At 41.8% G+C, this 22758-nt stretch overlaps 4 protein-coding genes across 9 annotated transcripts in view; 2 read left to right on the top strand and 2 right to left on the bottom strand.

Moving 5' to 3' along the window:
- Positions 1 to 1345: 1345 nt before the first annotated feature.
- timm17b (translocase of inner mitochondrial membrane 17 homolog B (yeast)) lies at positions 1346 to 4061 on the bottom strand. The gene is made up of 6 exons (XM_034875598.1): positions 3939 to 4061; positions 3011 to 3110; positions 2853 to 2916; positions 2582 to 2710; positions 2388 to 2498; positions 1346 to 1644 (listed from the first exon to the last, which is right to left on the bottom strand). Exons 1-6 carry the CDS (start codon positions 3962 to 3964, stop codon positions 1562 to 1564), a joined length of 513 nt encoding a protein of 170 aa, XP_034731489.1. The 5' UTR covers positions 3965 to 4061; the 3' UTR covers positions 1346 to 1561.
- On the top strand, positions 3985 to 8292 carry pqbp1 (polyglutamine binding protein 1). 2 transcript variants are annotated; one of them, XM_034875587.1, is made up of 7 exons: positions 3985 to 4092; positions 5845 to 5912; positions 6020 to 6131; positions 7008 to 7108; positions 7271 to 7447; positions 7538 to 7595; positions 7910 to 8292. In XM_034875587.1, exons 2-7 carry the CDS (start codon positions 5846 to 5848, stop codon positions 8058 to 8060), a joined length of 666 nt encoding a protein of 221 aa, XP_034731478.1. In that variant the 5' UTR covers positions 3985 to 4092; position 5845; the 3' UTR covers positions 8061 to 8292. The 2 variants fall into 2 exon arrangements, with proteins under 2 accessions (XP_034731478.1, XP_034731479.1); XM_034875588.1 differs by having other exon boundaries at positions 4012 to 4096; positions 5842 to 5912.
- A 68-nt stretch (positions 8293 to 8360) lies between these two features.
- gpkow (G patch domain and KOW motifs) lies at positions 8361 to 14441 on the bottom strand. 2 transcript variants are annotated; one of them, XM_034875565.1, is made up of 11 exons: positions 14172 to 14441; positions 12874 to 13052; positions 12592 to 12737; positions 11188 to 11294; positions 10699 to 10903; positions 10404 to 10536; positions 9453 to 9636; positions 9222 to 9342; positions 8937 to 9006; positions 8678 to 8763; positions 8361 to 8591 (listed from the first exon to the last, which is right to left on the bottom strand). In XM_034875565.1, the coding sequence occupies exons 1-11, from the start codon at positions 14363 to 14365 to the stop codon at positions 8469 to 8471; spliced, it is 1548 nt and encodes a 515-aa protein (XP_034731456.1). In that variant the 5' UTR covers positions 14366 to 14441; the 3' UTR covers positions 8361 to 8468. The 2 variants fall into 2 exon arrangements, with proteins under 2 accessions (XP_034731456.1, XP_034731454.1); XM_034875563.1 differs by having other exon boundaries at positions 9222 to 9355; positions 9454 to 9636.
- A 1076-nt stretch (positions 14442 to 15517) lies between these two features.
- The window catches only part of LOC117947005 (membrane-associated guanylate kinase, WW and PDZ domain-containing protein 2), a 36435-nt gene continuing 29194 nt past the window's right edge, over positions 15518 to 22758 (top strand). For 3 of the 4 annotated variants that reach the window (XM_034875538.1, XM_034875540.1, XM_034875541.1), the window contains exon 1: positions 16051 to 16321. In XM_034875538.1, coding sequence (XP_034731429.1) covers positions 16239 to 16321 — 83 coding nt within the window. In that variant the 5' untranslated portion in view covers positions 16051 to 16238. Of the gene's footprint in view, positions 15769 to 16050; positions 16322 to 22758 lie in introns of those variants that run through there. The other variant, XM_034875539.1, reaches the window with a different exon arrangement.

The following is a 22758-nucleotide window of genomic DNA, read 5'->3' as shown; positions in this document are numbered from 1 at the left end:
GTAAGTTTGAGAATAATTCAGGACCTTGGACAGAAGCAGCCGATGGGTGCAGTACCAGCTGAAAGACGACAGGGGGCGTTCATTCACAGTTAATGTGTGTAGTAATACGTGTGTAGTGTCACAGGTGATTATCTTACATAAGTCCATAATTTAGGATTTATAAAGGTAGGGCAATGTGAAAGAATAACACCATCTCAGGTCTTAAAGAACATCTGATGCCTTTATTTTTTATCAGCTTTCGCAAGATAAATAACACATAAAATAAACATATTTTTCTATACACAGTTTGACAGTTAAACACTAGATCACATTAAACCATCTCTCTCCTGTAGGAGGTGCTACGATTTTAAGGAAACAGACAGAGAGATGGGGTTTAAAAAGTGCTCGGTTGGATAATGCAGCGATCAAAGTGACGACTAAAGGTGCATCTTTTGGTAATTCAAGCCATTTATTCCACGAGTTGTGCTTTTCCTTCTAATAATTAAAATAATAACAAGTGAACAATGACTCCAAATGACATGAGCTGCCAGGTGAGGCAAGACCTTATTGAGAGAAACTGCAAACAAAGAATAGACTGTTGAACCTGGACACATATTAAAGCACACACATCATTTAAAAACAAACACACGCGCGCGCGCACGCACACACACACACACACACACAGTTATTTGCATTGGTTGTCAAACATAATAAAAGACTTAAGACTACCCTACTCTCAGAATACCACTTTCTGTGGTAAAACCTCACTAACATCTCATTTTTCTTATTCCTTCACCTTTCTGCCTTGCAGCCATTAAAACACAAACTGCACTGTTTACTAGATCTGTGCGTACAAATATAAGATCCTTGGAAGCTTAAATGATTAGTTTAATGTTTTGGGAAAACGTATTTACGCCTTCTTGGCGATAACTACATGTGATAGATGCTAACATGTTAATTAGTGGGAGTTAGAGGTGCTGGTAGGTGGATTATTTTTTTTACTTTTGGACAGAGCAAAATGTCAAACGCTTCCTTTAATATATATGTTGCCTACATGTTGAATAATCAAAGTGATTTAAAGCCAAAAAGATCACAGTGAAGACAGAATAACCGTTAAAGGTGCCGTAGGTAAGACTTTAGCATCTCATGCAACACTTTCTGTATTAAAAAGGTGCTGTAGGTTGGATGCAGGACTTAAAAAATGTGAACATTGACAACTTCTCAGTCCCTCCCCCCTTTCTTACTACAGGCTGTTTGTAGTGGCAGAAGAGCCAGATTTTTTTTTTTTTATTACCTGCTTCATGTAGTCTGACTCGAACATAGGGTCAGTTTCAGCAAATATGACGGAAAGTTAGTTTTATAAGGTGCAACAATGAGGTTGGTCACCAACACTCACTCATAAATCACTTAAATTCACAGTAATATGCCCCTGAGGTATAAGAATATAGTGCAAGTACTTGACACCGCTGTAGAGACCAGTATCTCCACAGCCTGGTCATCCTGGCACCTCCTGCAATGTCTGGTGTCCCCCCTACTGGTCTCACTCACTGTGTCCACAGCTGGTCTCAGTCCTTGCTGCTCTCTACTGAAACTGTCCCTTTCCCCCCTGTTGCTGACCCCCATCCTTTGGAGGCAACTGACTGGGGTCGTCTGCAAATGGAATAGCTGAAGAAGACAAGGAGGACAACAAAAAGTGAATTTATCAGGATTCTGTGACAGTATCCTGTTTATCCAAGGTATAAATATAATGAAGATAAAATATATGTACACTTAGACATTAAAAGTGAATGTTCAATTAACCTTTGATGAGCCCACTTTATTCACCAGTGATGTCCTACTTTTCACAGAATAGGCCTTATTAGAGGAAGATATTTGGACATGTCATAGTTGGAAAAGCAGAGGTGTAAATGGCTGTCTTTGGCTTCTACAGGACTGACACCAAGACACTTACCCATAACAAGCCATTGTAGCTCTGCTGGAGGTGCTTTGACGCCACATTTTCTCCATTTGACCAGTTATTTAGAGGAATACAAGGATCTCTATCTGTTTAAAGAGGCCTTTCTCACACTGAGCAGACCGCCACAGTGTGCTTCCAGTTGCAAACTGTGGTCATTCACTAATGATTACTGCTTTGCATAAGTGCATGCATATGGCATACTAGCCATAATGCATGGAGATTACTTGTGTTCAGTAGAAAAGGAGACTCTAATTACATTGCATGAGTACTATGAGGGACTAAAAGAGTTTCCTCTTGTTCATTTAAACCAGCAATAATAGATGTTTTGAGCACGTGAGGGTGGCAGAAACAACTAACCCCGAGTAACACCATTTACATATAATTTATATAAAAGAAATGTTGATTATAGCCATTAAAGTACAATTTGCCTAACTCATTCAGGTTCACTTACGGTTCTGAAACTGCTGCGCTGTATATCTGGTTAGAAGGATCCCAAAACCCTCAATGAGAGCGAGCAATATTCCCCCCATCATGGCAGAGCCCATCATAGTCAACGGCCCACCTGGAAAAAAACACAAGATTAATTGACTCAAACTAGTTAATGTGATGTGGTCAGTTTGTGGTAATATATGGACTTTCTCTTACTGCGGGCTGCCAGGATGGCCCCCGTCATAGCACCGCTTGTTATAGAGTTCCAAGGATCCTCTTTCCCTCTCAGGCGAACTAAACCACAGTCGATGGTGGAGAAGAGCCCTCCCCAAACAGCAAAGCTACCTGCAAAACCACCCAAAAAAGTGTGTGAATTGAGTTATCAGCAAATAAAATTTAATAACTGGGCTTATGCATTTGATATGAACAAAGCAGGGATTATATTTAACTCTAACATGTGCCATAAGACGTGTTCAGACCTCCTCACCTCCAATCTGTGGAGCTCTTATTCTCACTGCGTTTGCACTTCCTCTCAGTCTGTGTCCAACACCCTGAAACATTGGAGAAGTGTTGAATTCTGCTTTTAAAAGTGACGACAGTCAGAGCAAATACTAAAAAAGTATTATCATAACGCAGTGAACTCACTGCGGGGGCATTACGAAAGCCCTTGATCGCCTGGAATACTCCTCCCCCGATTGCACCCATGGTAAAAGCCCCTCCGCAGTCATCCACTATTCTCCAGGGACTGCCGAGTAGAAGAGAGGGGAGAAAAATGTATCTTCCCCACTAACACAGAACGTTTAGGGAACGTTAGTTTTTGGTTCTCTAAAGGTTAGTTCGAACCAAACCAAAAACTAACGTTTAGGGAACGTTCCCTCCGGGTTATAACTTCCCTAAACGTTCATTTTTTCAATGTAAAAAGTTGCCGGTTTCCGGGGACAGTCCCCGGTTTTGGTGACCTGTCCCCGGATATGTCCCCGGTTTTCACCGTGACTGACAGACCCAAAAGTGTAATGAAAGAAAGAAAACACTGACCAAACGGAGCTGATAGTCGCTCAAGACAAGCTCAGAGCTGTTTTAGTAAGCCGTATTTTACGATGCTAAAATCACTGATTATTTACATGGAGTCTGGTGGGTTTAGCCAACGCAATTTCGCGGGCTTTTATGTTTTAAAAAAGGATCTTAATCTTTAACAGAAAGGTCGACCTCCTCAGAAATCCTTTCCATAATATTGTCTGTTGGGTGAAACAGCTCTAGGTCTAACGTTAGTGTCCCCGTTTTAAGTTTTACAAAAATAAAAACATGAAGTGTTTTGAAGGTAAATCCGCTTCTGAGCTCAAAATGTCCCCGGATTTTGTCTGAGAAATCTGGTCACTTTATGCTAAAGCGAAGACTATCTCTTGTTTACAGCCCTGACCCTTCACTAAGCTAAGCTAACCGGCTAACGCACAGAGCCCCTCCGTTCACTCTCACGGCCACTGTAATATGACATTAAAATGACAAAACTATGTCCGAGTATAACAATGTTCAAGATACAACCAAAGGGGAGTGTTTTAAAAAAAACGAAACTTACCAAGGTTCACGGGCATATTCCTCCATGTTTGTTATAGCCGGGAGAACGGAGCTACGTCATCATTGTGCGCGCCGTGTGCTGTTGTGGGAAGCCGTGTCGTCCATTCTCCTCGAAGATCAGAGAGGCGATTTTTCTTTATTTCACCAAAAAATAGGTAACGTGGATTGAGTTTTCATTCGTTAACCCATCTATGTAAGTGTAGCCTTTAGTGTTAGTGTAGTTTGGGGGGATTCATTCGTTGTTTTGTTCATCCAGTTGCTGCTATTGGAGTCTTCGATAGCCCCCCCCGATGCAGTAGTTTAATGCAAATGCATGTTATATCGTGCATAACGCAAATTATTTCAAATTCCAGAATATCACTCTAATTCATAAAGAAGACCTTTTCCTAAACAGAGTATCTTAAAGTAGCCTAGCGACACAAGCTAACGTTTTAACCTACTGGGAGCAGCAGAGGTGCTAAAGCATGCAGGGATGGAAAATGGGTTTAAGGGTTTTGATCCGGATTCAGGGACCTTTCCTTACACCTTACAGAGTCCCAGCCCTGGTTAAGTCCGTGCTTAGTCCTGTTGCTCTGTATCATACTGTAGACAGTGTAGACAACTGTTTGTTGCATTATTATGTAAAAGCCAATCACAGCACAGCGCCAAGAGTGACACCATATAACGCTTCCATACTTTATTCTTTAAAGGTCCCATGACATGGTGGTCTTTGGATGCTTTTATATAGACCTTAGTGGTCCCCTAATACTGTATCTGAAGTCTCTTTTATATAGACCTTAGTGGTCCCCTAATACTGTATCTGAAGTCTCTTATATGTAGACCTTAGTGGTCCCCTAATACTGTATCTGAAGTCTCTTTTATATAGACCTTATGACCTCATAAGGGGCAAGATTCCAGTTCAGCCCATCTGAGCTTACATTTTCTTAAAGGCGGGGCAGGATCCCCAGGACTCGGTTTACACCTAGCCCCATTTCTAGCCACTGGGGGACCTTCGGCAGGCTGGGGGATATATTCATATTAATGTAAAAAAAAAAGAAAAAACTCATAATGTGAAATTATCATGCCATGGGACCTTTAAGTCCTCAAAAAGAAATTGTAACTCCATCTAATTGTAATTGTGCTCCATCAGTAAAGTGTCTCGAGATGACTCTTGTTATGAATTGATACTATAAATTAAATTGAATTAAATAGTTTAGGATAACAGGGTGGCTCATGCCACTCTGACTAGAGAAGTACTTTGCAGTGATGATGGGAAATTAAACCGTTATTTTAATGTTGCGAAATATAATTTGAGTGTTTTGAAGCTGTCCACGCCACCAAACACTTGTTTCTTTTTAAAGCACTTTTGATACATCTGGCAATTATTTTCTCAATTAATCCATCAATGCCATATATTTTTACAAACTACAAAACTACAAAAATGATTTATACAAAATGCCAAATATTTTATTATCAATTTGTTTTCCCTAACCAACAATAACCAACAACCCAAAACCGAAGCAATATTCAGTTTAGTGTCACTTAAGCCAAAAATACATCCAAAGAATTATATATATATTTAAAATGTTAGATTCAAGAGACTCAGGATTTGCTTTATTGTCACGCATGAAAGACAAGGGTAAGCTAAGACAGCTACAGGGAACAAGAAACATATCTAAGGAGAACATTATAATAAAATGGAAAATAGTCAATCCCCAATAAATAGTAAAATAAAGCTCTTATCAATTTCATTATATTTTAAGGATTGGGTTAAGTAGACTTTTTTTTGGATAGAGGTCATTATCTGTGTCTCCCTGCTTCCGGCTGCTGAATTCAGTGGGTGGTTTGCTGTCCTGGTTGCATCATCATCATCATCCTCATCATCCTCATCATCATCATAAGTCAATCCTCCCTTCTCTCTGTTGCAGGATGCCTCTCCCCGCGGCACTGCTGGCCCGCTTGGCCAAGAGAGGCATTGTCAAACCATCAGACCAAGGTAGTAGAAAACGCTTGACAAGCAAACCCTAGGTGCATCGCATTCAGACATTTGTTTTTTTCCATTTCATATGTCATGGAACCGCTTTTCTTCTCCAATCCATCCAGAGGTAGACGAGGAGATCATCGCTGAAGATTACGATGACAACAACGTCGATTACGAATCCACGAGAGTGGAGAATCTCCCACCAAACTGGTATAAAGTGTTCGACCCCGCTTGGTACGTATACATGATTTCTACAAGAAGTTGTGGCTGTTGGCCGACATTTTTTTGACATATCTAAAAAAAAAAATTAAATTGTTTTAGACGATCGTAATGGTTTGTTTGCCCAAATAGGTTGTATATGGGGTCACACTGACATTCAAACACCACAGGTTTTTATAACAAATGATATCTTATTATATTATATACAATTCTATCTCTGACATAACTTATTTTAAAATGTCATAATGGGGCGCCCGGGTAGCTCACCTGGTAGAGTGCGCCCATATTTAGAGGCTTAGTCCTCAACGCAGCGCTCAACTCCGACCTGCGGCCCTTTTACTGCATGGCCACTCTCTCTCCGCTTTGGGGTCTAAGCTGGCCTGTTGTAAATAAAAGCCTAAAATGCCTAAAAGAAATCTATAAAAAAAAATAAAAATAAAAAAAAAAGGTCCCAATGCGCTTGTGTTTTCGTGCTCAGTAATTCTAATATTTTGATGTAAGATTAGTGTCGATAAGATGGTTTCTCAGTCATTTGTGGCCTGATTTACATAATAAAGAAAATTATAAGATAAAATTATTTGGAAAAATGACATTATAAAATAAAAAACGAGTTTAGAAACTTTTGTTCTGATATTGTTTTCTTTGTGTGTGTAGGCATGTGCCAAGCCACCCCGACTGGACGTGTTTATAATATTGTGTTGTCCGTTGAAGGACCAGTGTTTTTATCCCTGATAATTATACTACTTCACCACACAATAACTTCTGCTATGCAGAGTTGTGTTTTCATCAAGTAATTTCAGTTAACACATTTCCTACTGTTATTAATTGTTAAGTAAGTAATTCCAACAGATTTGACAGAATTCAACCATTTGCTGTTCCTTCAATCCGCAGCGGTCTTCCCTATTACTGGAATGCGGAGACAGATTTGGTGGCGTGGCTGTCCCCAAATGACCCGACTGCAGTGGTAACAAAACCTGCCAAGAAACTGAGAGGTATGGCATTAGAAAGCCTCCGTAAAATAACCTTTCTGATGCAGGTGGAATCCATCATTCCTATTACCACAGTACATTGTTGCAGGGCTTATCACTCAGCCAATAATCTCAGAATGCAGTTGGTTGTTGGTTTAGTTTGTGATTTGTGCCTTTATTTTTCAGTTGAGGGGGGAGATGAAAGAGTTGAGAGGCCATTTGAGAAGCCGGACAGAGAGCGAGAGCGGGAAAGAGACAAGGATCGGGAACGGGACCGAGACCGAGACAGGGATGAAGGGAGGGACAGAGACAGAAGAAAGCTGAGGAGAGAGGACACGGCTCCGTACAGTAAGAACAAAAGAGGTAACGATTACATCGGTTTCATACCACACAAGCATTTTCAAATGAATGATGCTTTATACATGAATGGAAGTAACATTATTTTTCTTTCAGGGAGAAAAGATGATGAGATGGACCCCATGGATCCCAGTGCTTATTCTGATGCCCCAAGGTACAGTATTTACAGTCATGATAATCAAAGCTCTTGGTCCTGTCTTTAAAGGACTACTTTGGATGGGACTTCCATAGCATTGGGAGAGACAAACAGAACAAAATGAAAGCATTAGAAGCCTTTCAATTACCAGTATGAGTCAAGCTGGAAAAACTCTAAATCCTACAATTCCCACAATGCAATTTAACACGTTTTTAGTAGACCCTCCGTGTCCAGTAAACAGCCACATAATTTACACATGCTGTGTTATGAAGACTCCAAGGTGAGATTATTTTCCTTATAATATATTTAAATATATATATTTATCTTTACAGGGGCACGTGGTCAAGCGGCCTGCCCAAGCGTAATGAAGCAAAGACGGGTGCAGATACCACAGCGGCGGGCCCCCTGTTCCAGCAGCGGCCCTACCCCAGTCCTGGAGCCGTGCTCCGGGCTAACGCAGCTAACCAACTACCCAAGGAGTGAGCCCAGCTCCCGGGGAACAGCTGCAGTTAGTCTCATCTTAACATTTGCCATTACAGACTGACATTAAGTTGTCTTTTCACTCTAAAACCTGTAAATGTCAGAAATTGAATGCTTTAACACCACCAGTAGAACAGTTGTAAATATGTTTTTATATGAGCTAAAGATTGACCTTTTTGTTGTTACTAAAGCCATTAGTGGACTTCATTTGCTAATAAATGTAAAGACTACTTTGGACTCATTGCAACTTTTCTTTATGGGGTGGGGGTGGTAGATCTGGTAATAACATCTGTACAAATAAAATTCTTGACAATGTTTTATTACAAAATTGCAAAGCTTTAAAATCCATTATTTTTGAATAACACAAAACAACATTTCAAATGGGATGGAAAAGGACAGGGGACATTTGAATCAGTGGTCTCCTACGTAGTGACAAATGGTGTCATAATCCAGCGTGAACACTTTCTCATCGTGTCGGTCGAGCTGAACCATCGCTTTGCACCTGTTCTTGTCCCGTTGGAGAATACGGCCCACCTGAACAAACCAATGTACGCGCTGGGATTAGTTACAGTACGCTACACACATCCAGCAAAAAAAAAAAAAGACTGTCCTTGGCTTACCTGTCCTCTGTGCTCGCCCAGTACAACCATTATGGAGTCACAGTCACTCTTTGGAATAATGGTTTCCAGCATGTCCTGCTTCACATCTGACGCCAAAACAATAAACAGTAAGTTATTCAAACATTCAACACTCAGGGGTAGAGTGGTTACCTCTTCACTAATAATTCCGATATTAAATGTCACTAATGGACAGTATCAGGACAATCTTAGCCAATAATAAGGCACTGATAGAGAAAATGAGATGGCACTTATGACTCACCGTCTAACAGTCTTCCCTCCTCAGTTCGACACACACAGATAGTCGGAGTCAGGACGTCCTCGACACGCATCTGGAAGAAAACGAGACTGAGCTTAACAGCTGTGCAAGAAACCCAACATTTAGAATTACAACACTGCAACTTATGACATGAACAAGATAAGGTGCAATATTCAATACTGCTTTCTGTGACTGGGCAGCTACCTTTTTAACGATATGTTTTTGACTTTCTCCCATGTTATTGCTAATTCAATTCATCAAAAATAATGAGAGCCAATGTTTACCCACCTTTGAGTTGTAGTACCTGCCCCCTTTGAAAGCTTTGTCTACAAAGCGAACTTTCAGGTCTCTCTGGAGCCAGGTGGGGGGAGCTGGTGGTCGCCTTGCCTCTTTCACTGGAGGCCTCCCTCTACAGAGGAAACGGAAGAAGAAGAAAAAACACAGTAGGTTTACTTTGGAGAAATGATTAACCAATAAATGAAAATGAGAAGTATCAGTGTGGTAAAGTTAGAAGTGTACCTGTCTTGACTTGGTTCTCGGTGTTTCCTCTTCCTCTCATCTTTTCCTCCATCTCTGTCCGAAGACCTGGGTTTTACCTCGCTGCCATTACTTCGCCGCTCTTTCTCCTCCCTTCTCTGTTGCTCCTTCTCTCGCTCTTTCTCCTTCTCCTTTTCCTTGTCTTTGTGGGCTTTACCGAGGCGACCTGATACGCGGGAAAAACCTGGTTAGCGTGGCATTAGGTGAAATATGGCAAACATAAACACTGCAGTGTTGTGAGTGTCAGCTATTGGAAGCAGTTGTACATTTATTCTCTACTCTCTTATTTCTCTCTTTTTTTTCCACACACAGGCTGAAATGTGATTTGAGGATAAACCTGCTTAGCCCAGTCGGCGCCTCACACAACTAATGCGTCGACTAACAATTCTTTACCATAATCTGCCAGTTATTTTTTTGATATAGTTTGGAAATGCCCATCCTAGTTTCCCAAAGCACAAGTTGACACATTCAACTTGTTTCTTTTATCTGACCTACACTCACAACAAGAAATGGAATTTTTAGACATATTTCTTTGAATATATAAGTTATGTAATTAATCGATAACCAAAATTTTGCTATTCTTTTCAATCAATCGCTCAATCAATTCAGCTTGACAAACAGGGGCCAGCTTCACATTTGTTCCTTCTGACATTGTCATCCTAATGTGACCAATTAAAGTAAACAGTAACAACCTAAAGGTTATTACTGGTCATTTCTGCTTAATAAAACTAGCCTATTGCCATTGTCATTACATAACTGGTTTAAACGTTATAAAAAACATAATAAGTGGTTAAAATGAGTGGGGGCAACCTGAATTTGGGCATTTGATGATAAATGTTACCAAAATGAAGTGAAATATCTAATTTGGCGTCCAGCATCCACATCATTTTCCACGAATGTTAACCTTTCCATATTCATTCGAGAGTTACTTACTGAGGTCTTTGCTGTTTTTCTCGTATTCCTGGCGTCCGACCAGTTTGATAGCGTGCTGGCTGATTGTTGCTGACCTGCCGCCAATAGCCAGCTTCACCACAACTCGAGCGTTGTCTGCATCAAGGCCTTCAATCTGCAGCACACGAATCAAGGGTTAGGACCAGTTATTCAGAGAAATCAATACATAGAAATAAAAACAAGTAGTAGTGTGTCCCCTGTGTACGCCTGTTTCTGGAGATAACTGCATGTCAACAGATGATGAATACTCAGACAAACCCAACTCAAATCAACCTACCTTGCCATACAAGTCTCTGTGTGCTCCCGACTCCACCAGGACAAAGCCGCCTGGGCCCATCACGAGTTCCTCCTCCTTCTCTCGCTCCTCGCCTGGCTTGGGGGGGCGCTTATGTCTGGTGGGCTCCAGGTCCTTTATCGCTGAGCGATCAGCTCCAAGACCCAAACCTCTTGGACGGAGCTGGTGTTCGATTGGCTTCACATGTCTGAACATTCACAGAATGAAATCAATAAACAAAGAGATGTACAGGATGGAAAAGAAAACAGGCTGGAGGCACACAGTTTGATACTACATGTAGGCTACTTGAGTACGGATATTTCTATCAATCTATACTGTGTGTGTGTGTGTGTATATATATATATACACAATTTGAGTGTGATCTATCAACTGCTCCACCTTATGAAAAAAGGGCAAATGCTCCCACTTGATAAGCTGGAACTTAAGAATGTTTAGCGTAGTAGCTTGAGTTGTCAGTTTCTTACTACTTACTGCTTAAAGGTGCGTCCGATGCCCTCCTCTTTATTCCAGCCCATCCCTTTAAGCATAGCGATTCCATAAGCCTCAACGGGAACACTATCGTAATCTGCCTCTGTCGACTGACAAACACATACCATGAGATTATTTTTTTGTAAACCAAGAGACATAAAAGTACATTAAAAGCTCAAACAACCAAATGCGTTTCCAGGCCAAATTAAGTGCTTATGTAATCTCTGAATTCTGAAACACAAAGAAATGTAGTGGTGACTAACAGAGGAGAGCAGTTTGTGATGCCGGTCTTACTCAGCCTTTTGGCTCCAGGCTGTCAGACTCAGCCCCGGCTGACTGAAGTCGCCAGGCAGGAGCACTGCAGCCCTCATCAGAGCCATGGCCCTGCTCATCTCTGTCTCCACAGAAGGCTATCCTCTGAGGGAAGCTGGGAGCCCACTCTCACACAGAAGGCTGCATTAAAATGAGCTTGGGGCACAGCGAGCAAGTTTTCCCTGACTCTCATGTTCTGACAGTCAGATCGGCAGTGATTGACAGCAGATATGGGCTGATAGTGACGAGGCGTGTGAGGATTTCTGATGAAAAGAAAAGACATCTGATTGGTTGCCTGCATGTCTCTGGGGAGAATGTTGACGCCTGTCTGCCACCCAGGCCTTACTGTGCTGAGAATGTCATCCGCACACATACGCATGCGCCCAACTGTGAATGCACACAGGGGTGTTCTCCTCAGTAGACCGTCAGCACTTTCAGACACTCAAATTTCCATCTGAGTCAAAGTAGCCAGTCCACCAGATTTTTTTGTACTGTCAGGTATTTTCATATGCCACTGAAATGCCTCTCTAACAGATTATATTGTGGTCTTACTATCAAATACAATTGAAATAAATTGACAATTAACTAAGGGCCTAAGAGCTATTCCTTCCTCAAACAACTATTATACAAATGCCCTTGAGCAAGGCAGCAAACTCATGCTGAAAACAATAGAAAGCTTGCTTAAATAAAAGCGTAAATGCAGCACCCAGGTGTGTGTATGTGTATTTTACATGAATGTTTATGTTGGCAAAGATGCAAAAAAGCATGGTATCAGCCAACAATATCTATATATATATATCTATATATATATATATATATATGAGTGTTTTTACTATAGTACAATATATTTGAAAAAATTACTTTAGACTATGATAACTAATGTTCACGTTATTATCATTGATTTGTCACTTTAATTCAATTAATGGACTCAATTGCTTATGTTAATTTGTGTGCATTATCTCTTATTAAATACACATTTAACATCAAATCAAGAATGTTCTTTTTCTGAGCCAATCACTGAGTATAGCAACAAGTTAACATGTTTTATTGTGCAGCTAGGACTATTTCTCTCATAGAATTGGTATCCATACTTACAGATTCAGGGCGTAGATCCACCTTTACATGATCGCCATCCTCAAAGCCGTCAGGTACTTTGTTTTGCATCAACAGGGGGATAGCGAGGTTTGGGTTGCTTTCTGACTGAGAGCCATTCTGCCACTGCTCAAGCTGCCTCCGGGAGTCTACAAGCACAAATTGGAGAGTGTAAGGAGCTTTGTATGAGAGGATATGAAAAGCTCTGCCTTCCCAATAGTCCCACAGACAGACACAGACAATCAGACAGACACACACGCAACCTTATCTTCTAAATGTACACACCTTCGATGAGTTCTTTGACAGCCTGTGACTCCACGGAGTCATTGGCTTGGGTTGTTTCTTGCGTTTTTCCTTCACTAGCGTTACACTCCACGCTCTGGCCTGCTCGGTCGGGTCTGTGCCACCGGTTCTTCTGGATCAGAGGGATGATGAGCTCTTTGGGCTTCTCGGATGGTTTTGAACTACAGTACAGAGAGAAGTTAGAGAAAGGTAGCAGTCAGGGTCTTCAAAACAAGATTTACTTTTTTTTGGCTAAATACGGTATACACCTACTTCACACATGCTAGTAAGGTCTACCATTTTATTATTTAGCTAGTTATATCAGAATGGAAAAGTAACAGTTACACTAATGTTAACAAATATATTAAATGGTTGCCTCCAAGTCTCTTCTCTTGTCAGATGAGATTTAATCTGTGTTGGTAGTGCTGGGTATGATTCACCCATTTTCAATATATAGAATTCCACACCGTTTTTTCTTGCAATCCATTTTGAGACAACTAAATTAAAACATTAAAGCAACAACACACGTGAACCCTGTCTCTGTGCATAACTCTAAGACATGTAGACAGCATTATAAGACCGTGGTACAAGCATGCAACACGTTTATTGGCTCAATGGCGCTGATCAGATTTAGGTATTATTATGTGGTATTGAATATTGAATTCCATATAATCGATACTGTAGAGGCTGTTCGGTCGGTGCCTCGAGTATCTTAGTTTGGTGCCCATGCAGTCCTATGTGTTGATGTGTAACTACCGGTTATGCAATGTATCCCTCACAAAGTGACACAGCCACTCTCCATCAGGGACATCAACAGCCACACAAACCAAAAGAAAAAAAAAAAAACAGCCACACAAACCAGGTGAAACCACAGCTCACACAGCACGGGTCACTCTGCGTCTGACACGGCTGGTTGGACGGTTCGGCGACTGGCAGAGTGACTGCCATTTTGTCCATTGCATTAGCATTAGTGACTTCTTCTACGTATTACTTCGGGTTTGGTTGGGTCAGGTGGTTGAACATCGTAAAAGACGACAGGTCGGGAGATGTGGGTCAAGTTAGGGCAGCTATGGGTGAGGCGAAACATAATTCGACACAACACCGACATATTGACGTCAGTTAACTCAACAAGTAACCGTTACAATAATTATACAACGTTACCTTTACATAACACTGCCGGTTGGTGAGTTAACGTTAGCTAGAAAAGTAACCGTGACGCAAGCTAATGCTAACCTCTGTATGAAACAAAATACCGCCGCCTGTAATTCATGCTAGCATTAGCATAACGTTAGGTTGCCTACCTTTGCAATTCTTTTCTGTCAATTCCGGTCAAGTAATCTCTGTCATCTCTCTTGACCGCAGCGTCCCCAGTCGAAGGTTTGAATTTGCTAACTGTTTTAGTAAAACCAAACGACACTGCCGTGGGTTTTCTCTCTTCTTGGTCCCCAGAAACAACAGACTTGGGGGAATCTGTATCTTCCCCGTGCGACGCCATTATTGTTTGGAACCAAAAGAAGTTGGTGAACGGTATTATGGTAGTAGTAGTTTTACACCGCTACACTTGTTTTGTTCCCGTCTTGACGAAGTACTATAATTCCCGTCATGCATCAGAATTAAAGGTACAGTTAGTGAAGTGTGGATTTGACTAAATAGAAAGGAATTCAGATTGCATTTAAAAATAATATCAATAGACGTAATACGTATCAATTATGATATACTGTACATTATTAATTACCAATTATAAGTGTTACTGTTTAAAACCCTCGAGCTGTTTGTTGATATGCATTTGTCTATGTAGGCTTTATCCATTTTTATTTAGCCTATATCTTACATAGTAGCCTAGTCAAATATTTATGTTTACCTGTAGTGTTCACACTTACTTTTTGTTTCTGATAAAACACAATAATGTTTTCTTGGCAATACCCAATGAATTAAAATGTTGTGAATTTAATTGTTAAATATCCAATTGCAATATCATAGTATTATTGCATTACATTATTTTGTGATCATTTTACATTTGTTGCAAAATGTAGTCCACTGTAAATTTCTTTAGGCTATTTTGCATGAACATTGTCCAGATGTTTTTTTTTTCTGATTCTGTTATTGAAAAGTAGGCATTCATGGTGCGTTCAGGCTCAGGACGGTTATGCCCATATAGCCTACTCGCTACATCCACAACCAAAGGAATAGGAATAATGCGTTGAAGTTTTATCTACACTTAACTCGCAGCCTAATAACCTCGGGTGTTACTGTAACCAAATGGATCTTGTCACAACTGCATCGCAAATTTGTCTCAAAAACTCAAAGAACGTTTGGATCTGGTTCTCACGCCTCTGAAGGTTATATAATAAGCGAAAGGTGATGCTGCTGATGCAGGTACAGAGAGGGAGAATAAGAAAGGGGCGGTACTTTCAACTCTTTTTATTCCCTCCCCTGCGTGCTCCCTAACTTTCCAAGATAACCTTCTCATTTGCCTTTTGTCATTGTTTCTCACCTTCGAAAGTGGCTTTTTTTGGGAGCAGGATCATCAACCAGACCCCACTTTCTACCACACAGGATCATCAACCAGACCCCACTTTCTACCACACAGGATCATCAACCAGACCCCACTTTCTACCACACAGGATCTTAAACCAGACCCCACTTTCTACGACACAGCTCAGCCTAAAATCTAACAGCCTCCGATCGGATCTTCGGCAAAGTGTCGCTCCGCGCCCTGAAAGCACCGCGCCTGCAGTTCAATGACACCTCCACCTCCACCCGGACAGATCAATACAGGCCTGGCGACGCTTGGCTTCTTCTTGATTGCTGCAGGAACCCAAACATGTATCCGCAATTAAGTGGCATGCACGATCTGCTAACAAGGAGGGATTAGACCAGGAGAAAGCGAGCATGGAGGTAAGAAATGATTTAACAAGTCAAGTGCACCACTTATGCTATCAGGTCTACTGTGTGCTATTATATACCCCTCACAAGTTAACCAGCACGTATTGACATGTATCCACCCTCCACGTTGATTTGCAGCAGCTGCCAAATTTATAAGCGGTCGCTGTCAGATTTGCCTGTGTGTGTGTGTGTGTGAGAGAGAGAGAGAGACAGAGAGACAGAGAGAGAGTGTGTGTGTATTTCCCCCTCTCTCCCCTCTCTCTCTCCCTCTCTCTCTACAAGATCACCAGAGCTCTCAGAGCATCACTGTCCAAATATCCCGTCAGCCGTGCACACCGCCTCGGACTTTCTCTGGGATACGGTGGTACCACATACTCCCTGCATCCTAGCACCCACCAGGCTGCTGCTGCTGCTGCTGCTGCTGCTGCTCTTTAAACAACTCGGATTGATTTAAGGCTTATTATTTAACCTCAGTCGGGTCGATGTATATAGACGCGTTCAAACGGATCCTCTATGAAAGGCTGAACTGCTTGAAAAGAATGTGTGTGTGTCAGCGCCAAGGGAGGTCAGTAGGCTATTCTTCCTCAATTTGAGAAATATGAGAATCTGTTATGTGTAAACAAAGTGTGTGTGTGTGTGAGAACGTGTGTGTGTGTGTGTGAGTGTGTGTGTGTGTGTGTGTGTAAACCAGAATAACGAATGTGGGGTTGTGATGATGGTGGCAGATCTGACAAGGATGAGAGTGTCATGTTGACATGAACTTTAACTCCTTTGCCAGCAGGTGTGTGTGCGTGTGTGTGTGCGTGTGTGTGCGTGTGTGTGTGTGTGTGTGTGTGTGTGTGTGTGTGTGTGTGTGAGAACTTATGATTAGGTTTGAAAAGTTTGTCGAGATCTTTGATTTTCTCGTTAACTTTATCAGTCTCCTGGTCCGGCGATGCAAACCCAAGCCCACGTTCACAGCACCTGTGCCCGTTTTGCCGTAAGAAATAGCCTGACTTGCAAAATGTACTCAGCCAGGTGTGTGTGCCAGCATGCATGCACTGTGCCTTGCAGCTCTGCGTGTTGTCGCTGTTTGTTCAGGGTGTGTCTGTGCGGAAATGATGGATGTTTGACCCGGACTTAATAGCGTACATTGCTCCAGAATTAGAGATGGTGATGGTCAAGGTGATGCTGTTATAATGTATCATTCATTTGTTGGAAGGGGAAGGAGAGACGTGGGAGACTTGTCCACACATGCTCTAATGCAGCCCGGGTCCTAACACAGTTTGTTTTCCCTCGGCACATCACCGGTTTTGCACTATAATCCTTTCGGTTTTATTCTGCATTTGTCCTCCTTTGATTCCAGTTCTCGGCCCAAGTTGGAAACAACATCAAGTGGAAATGCATGTCATGTAGAAACGTGACTCTGCTCTCACCGCTAACGAGAGAGGAGGACGAGATGAGGTGCATTTCTCCTCCTGTCGTAGTAATGCATGTCATCTGGGAGTTGTTGATTGTCTAATTATGTGCCTCCTGTGTCCTTCGGCATCATGCATATTAATGCTTCTGTTTTAAGGTGTGGATGTGTGTGTGTGTGTGTGCGAGGCGGTTTACCCTTGACAGGGCAGGGCTACGCAGCCATATTCTCCCATCTGTGGTCCAAACCTTTGCTCCCAGCCACTGCATTTGGATTCCGCAGTTGTAGCCTGCTCTATTCTTAGTTTTCAACAGTTCATGTGGAGTCTGATAGGAAATTTCAACAACATTCCCATGCTGTAAGCGCCGCTCGGTTCGCCCCTCCTCTTGTACATCACGATTTTACTTCTATGGATAAGCGGCTGTTAAGTGGGTAGACTCTGACTGAGGCATAGCGAAATCAATAACTGATCAATGATAGTGTGTGGAGTTACAATTTACACAGTGTCATATCTGAAATGTCAAGAAGGCAGTGAGTGCATGTATCCTTGAGTCACATCTGAGTTGGACAACTGGGATCGATATCAGGTGGTGAGACAGGCAGCAGGAGCAGGCGAGGGTCACCTTCACCCATCCCTACTGAATCAGCAGTATCTCTCTCACACACACACACACACACACACACACACACACACACACACACACACACACACACACACACACACACACACACACACACTTGTATTTAAAGGCCTGCTTAGGTTACCGCCTTCGACCTCACAAAAAGGCTCATTACAGAAAATCTTCTCTCCATTTCCTCATGTATTATTCATTTTAGTTATTATATGTTTTGTGAGTATTTTACAGTATTTCCGCCATCCTTCATAAGGTTACCACTCCCTCCTCCGTGTTGATCCCACTGTTTTACTCCATTATAGTTCTAAGCTGCCAGCGGCTCTGTTTTTGTTATCTTTTATCTTTCCCTAATTTCCCCATTTCTGTCTCTGTTATCCATCATCATTGTTGAGAAGCTGATTTGCTCTGTTTAATTAAACCTCTCTCTCTGTCCCTCTCTCTCTCTCTCTCTCTCTCTCTCTTCCTGATGAGTGCTCATCCCTGATCGCAGCGATGGGGGTGCAATGCGTCCAGGCAGTTTGAGAGAGAGGACCTGTTGTTACAGTGGTGTGTGTTTGAAGAGCAGTGTGTACACAACATGCCCCGTTCATGTGCCCCCTGCCTTCACCTCGATCCTGTGACATTATGAGAAATGACGTTGTGTGTGTGTGTGTGTGTGTGTGTGTGTGTGCTTCACTCTTTCACTCTTTCACAATCTTTCACTAAGTCCCCTTTGTATGTGGTCGACACAAGAGCAGCTTTAATAAAAATCACACACTGGAATAGATTGTGGATTTATCGATGGCGTGCAGAAAACAGCGAATGTACTTTTCGTTCCATGTTTTCTTATCAGCTTTTTCATGTATTTCAGGCAAATGTTTCTGTGCCGGTATACGCCACCGTGCATGACAGTGGGAGATATTTTGTGGTTTTTTTCGACCCACGAGCATTCAATCTTTTTAAGTTTTCAAATCTGCCACTGCTGTCTTTGTTGTGTTGAGCACTCGCGTGTCCTAGATTTGAAAGGGAGTGAGCTTCAGGGAGCTTTAGTGGACCCCGCGTCGCCTGCACGGTTTGGGTCAGGGCACAGATGTCAGATAAGACGGCAAAGTCGGAGCGAGGAGTTCTTGTGCAATTTCCGTGCGCCTGCCGCTCCACCAGTCTATTCGTTCAGATGACTTAAAGGTCACCGGTTATTTAAGATGCCTTGCTTGACCTCCAACACCAACCTATGGGAGGGTGCTGTTAGATAAGGACCAGGGTGCTTCCCTACAGGTCAGAAGGAAGAGATGAGTTCAGTGTTCCATGGGTGGGATGGGCTCAGCACTAAATACCTTCTTTTGCATCTACTCAGACTGTCCATGACTTCCATTATGCAATTTTTGGTTTTCAGATCATTGGTAGAAATACTTGAAAGCTTGATGATGTTAAGCTTCAAAATGAAATCAGCAACTATTTGGATAACTGACTAATCGTTGAAGTCACTATTGAAGCATTCACCGGCTCCAACGGTTCTTTGTCCAAGGTGACAGTAAAGTAGACATCTTTGGGTTCTGGTCACAGAACAAAATCTGATTTTGTTTTAGATGAATAGATTTAAAAGAAAAAATCAATATATGAATCAGTAACAGAAAAAAAACCATTCAGAGCTGGAATCAGTTAATTAATGCCAAAGTAAAAGTAGTCAGCAAATAGTTTCATATTCAATTAATCACCTATTAGCTTGTCAAATGAGAGGATTGGTCCGTTATGATAGTTAATAGAATACCTGTGGGTTTGGACATGTTTGGGCTCTGAGAAGTTGTAATTACATTTGATAGACTAAACGATTAAAAAGATGAATGGAAAACAATTATTAGCAATAGTCCAATTTTAACGCTTTTAAGAAAGAACTACAGAGAAAAAACTTGAACCACAAAATATTTGGTCATTTTCCTAGATGAATGATTACAATTATAACTTAATGTACTCCGGGGATCCACTCATCAGCTACCTTAAAAGGAACAGTTCAAGCTCTCGTAGTGTTCACATTGGCCACTGTGGATTGACGGTTGCTCTCTTTAGGTTTACCTTTGGTTATCCAGTTACAGTGCACGTGATCTCTTTGTTATGTAACCATCAGTCATTTTGGTCCGGCTAATGCAGACTCCTTGAGAACCTTGAGTCTTTGCAGTTATTTATTCACTGCGAGCACTTGCAGAGAGACCAACAAATGGAGCCGTTAGGCATGCTGGTCACATTCTAGCTGACAAAACACACAGTCAATCCATCAATATTCTCCAAAATTCCCATTTAGGAAAGACAACTATTCGCTGTCTTGAACTTTCAGAAAGCATGCGTTAAATACCAAATAAGCTCACATGAATTCATAGAGCATTCTAGCTGAGCTAATGGAACGGGCTGATTTCATTATCGTAGACCTCATTTGGAGCAGAGACAGAATGTAGACAACAGAGCGAGCATGGCTCGGCCAAGTCCAACCAACAGAAGCTCTTATGAGCGTGAAGCCACTCTGCTGCTCAGGAAAGCTGTTCGGTGACGTGAGACACGTTAGAGCAACGACTCACGGCGAAATCCGACCGTGTGAAAAGTTTCCCACTTTCGCGGAGGTTTAACAAACTCTGCTGCGGTCAAAGCCGATTATGTCAGAGAGCGATCCAGCAGCCGAGAGACGGCTTTGATGGGGATGAGGGCCGGCATCGAGATAGACATCAGGAACTTTGGGAGGATCACAGCCGACAGTCACTGCTTCCACCATGAAGCCTCACTGAGGTCATTGATACAGGGCGGGGGGTAAGAATAGGTGTTGAGCTGCCAAAATAAAAGTGAAAGTCATGCTTTGTCATGGGTTGTTGATGAAGCTGATCTGTAGTCCTGGTACTGTGTGCACTTTGATTCAAGATTCAAGATTCAATAACTTTATTAGCCATTTGTGGAACACATAGGAACTCTTGTGCATTACTCAGAAAGTCAAGTTTAAAAAGACACACAAAGCATTTACATTATAAATGAATAACATTGCACAAACCCATTTAAAAGTACAAATAAAAGTAAATAAAATTGCATTCCTAAAACTTGCATATTGCCATTTGCTGCTAAAAACAGCCCCTTGTAAATTATTAAAATGCACAATTATTATTAAATAAATAAAGAAGATGCACAGGTATATTGCACATATGTGTTATATTACACAAACATTCAGTATAATAGTTCTACTTTATTAGGACTTTGGACTTTGGACTTTAAAGATAAATCTGTCAAGACAAATTGTTACTTTCTGCTGAAAAATTCAATTATTAAATTGTTTTCCTGAAGGTTTTTTTTTAAGACGCTATCCACCTCAGTGTGAAGTGCTATTCCCTCGTGTCCTTGATTCGTTGCTTTTAAGTTCCCTTTGAATTATTGAGCTCCAAGACAAAGCTCATCTGTGGAAGTTTAATAAATGAACACCCTCAAGATCCAAGCACCTGAAATAACCGCGTCGTTAATTTGTCCTGTAATAAAGACGTTTCGCTCGTGACTGTACAAGCTGCTGGGAGTAAAACGGCCCCGGCTTTTTTAAGCCCCAATCTCTGGGAAGAATTTAATAGCATAGGACCTGAAATGTTAGCATTAGCCCTGTGGCACCATAAGGTATTAATGCAGTGCAGCAGTTGGGATGTTACGCTCATTGAGATGAAGCTTAAATTACAATGTGTCTCTCTTTTAGTGGAAAATCCAATTATTGTGGTTAATTAGATAAGAACAATGAATGCTTTGGGGATAGTGCAAGCGTATATGCAATACCGGGCTAGAAGGCATATTTCAACAACAAAAAACACTGTGTGCTACATGGAGTCGTAATGCCCTTTAGCATTGCTCTCTGATTTAAACAAATATGGTGATTAAATAAAAAAAAACAAAGCCGAGAATAGCCTCGAAGTCCAGAGGGTATGTGTTTAACCACTGGCAGATTGCAGAGGTTTGGAATGACACTGGGAGGCCGGGTTGCAGGCTGAAGAGATCCTGAGCAGGTAGCTGGGGGGGGGGGGGGGGGGGGGGGGGGGGGGGGGGGGGGGGGGGGTCAGTGAAACCAGATATGTATTGGTCAGCTCTTTCCTGACACAAAGGTCAGACATTTCAATAGAGGATATTTTTTATAGGGGCTAGATATCCTTGAAACCACATATCCCCTGTTCCTATAGATCTAACTATAGTTATATTGTGGCCTCTATAGATTTTATCTGGAGTAATATATATATATATATATATATATATATATATATATATATATGTATATATGTATATTTTTACAAACATCCACGTCCCCCTCAGGATGAATTAAAAACGTTGGTAGGCCTAATCCTTTTCATCATCATCTAATGCCGTCATCAGGTCAAAGTTTTAATTAGTTTGTGACCAAATCCTTGCAAAACTAATTAGACTTTAATCTGCCTCTCTTTTTTATTGATACTGTTACCCTGCATTTCCACCAATTGCGGAACGGCTGAGTTTGGGCTCCATGAACACCCCCCCCCCCCCCCCCCCCCCCCCCCCCCCCCTGTCTGGCGCTAGCAATAAGGACGCAGTGAATAATGACGATTCTCTCCGACCTATCAGCAGTCCGCGGGTTTTCACGTCACCTTTTGGGATCGTCTCAGCTTTTAATCTCGACTGAGGTGGTGCTAAAAAAAAAAAGTACCTGTTAGCAGGTACCAGGGACTTTTTTTCAGAATGGAAAAAGGCGAGTAGAGGCGAGTCGAGGAGGTACCATGCAGTGGAAAAACACCCTTTATGTGGTGTAGCCAGAACTTACTCTGGACACAAGGTAACATTACACTGAAACTGCATTCATTGCAAATGACTGATTAATCACGGAGTTACACAGAATTACACGACTGTCTGATTTGATGAGGTCACTTTGTCACAAGCAGTGCTTTCCTCCCCAGCCTTATTGGCAACCTAGCAATGTGTTTGAAGTGCACACAGTAAGAGGAGTGTGAAGGTCCCGTT

The sequence above is a fragment of the Etheostoma cragini genome, chromosome 7 (assembly GCF_013103735.1).
Source record: "Etheostoma cragini isolate CJK2018 chromosome 7, CSU_Ecrag_1.0, whole genome shotgun sequence".
In the NCBI taxonomy this organism is placed as follows: Eukaryota; Metazoa; Chordata; class Actinopteri; order Perciformes; family Percidae; genus Etheostoma; species Etheostoma cragini.
Note: the sequence above shows the minus strand (reverse complement) of the source record. Positions and strands in the feature narration are given on the sequence as shown.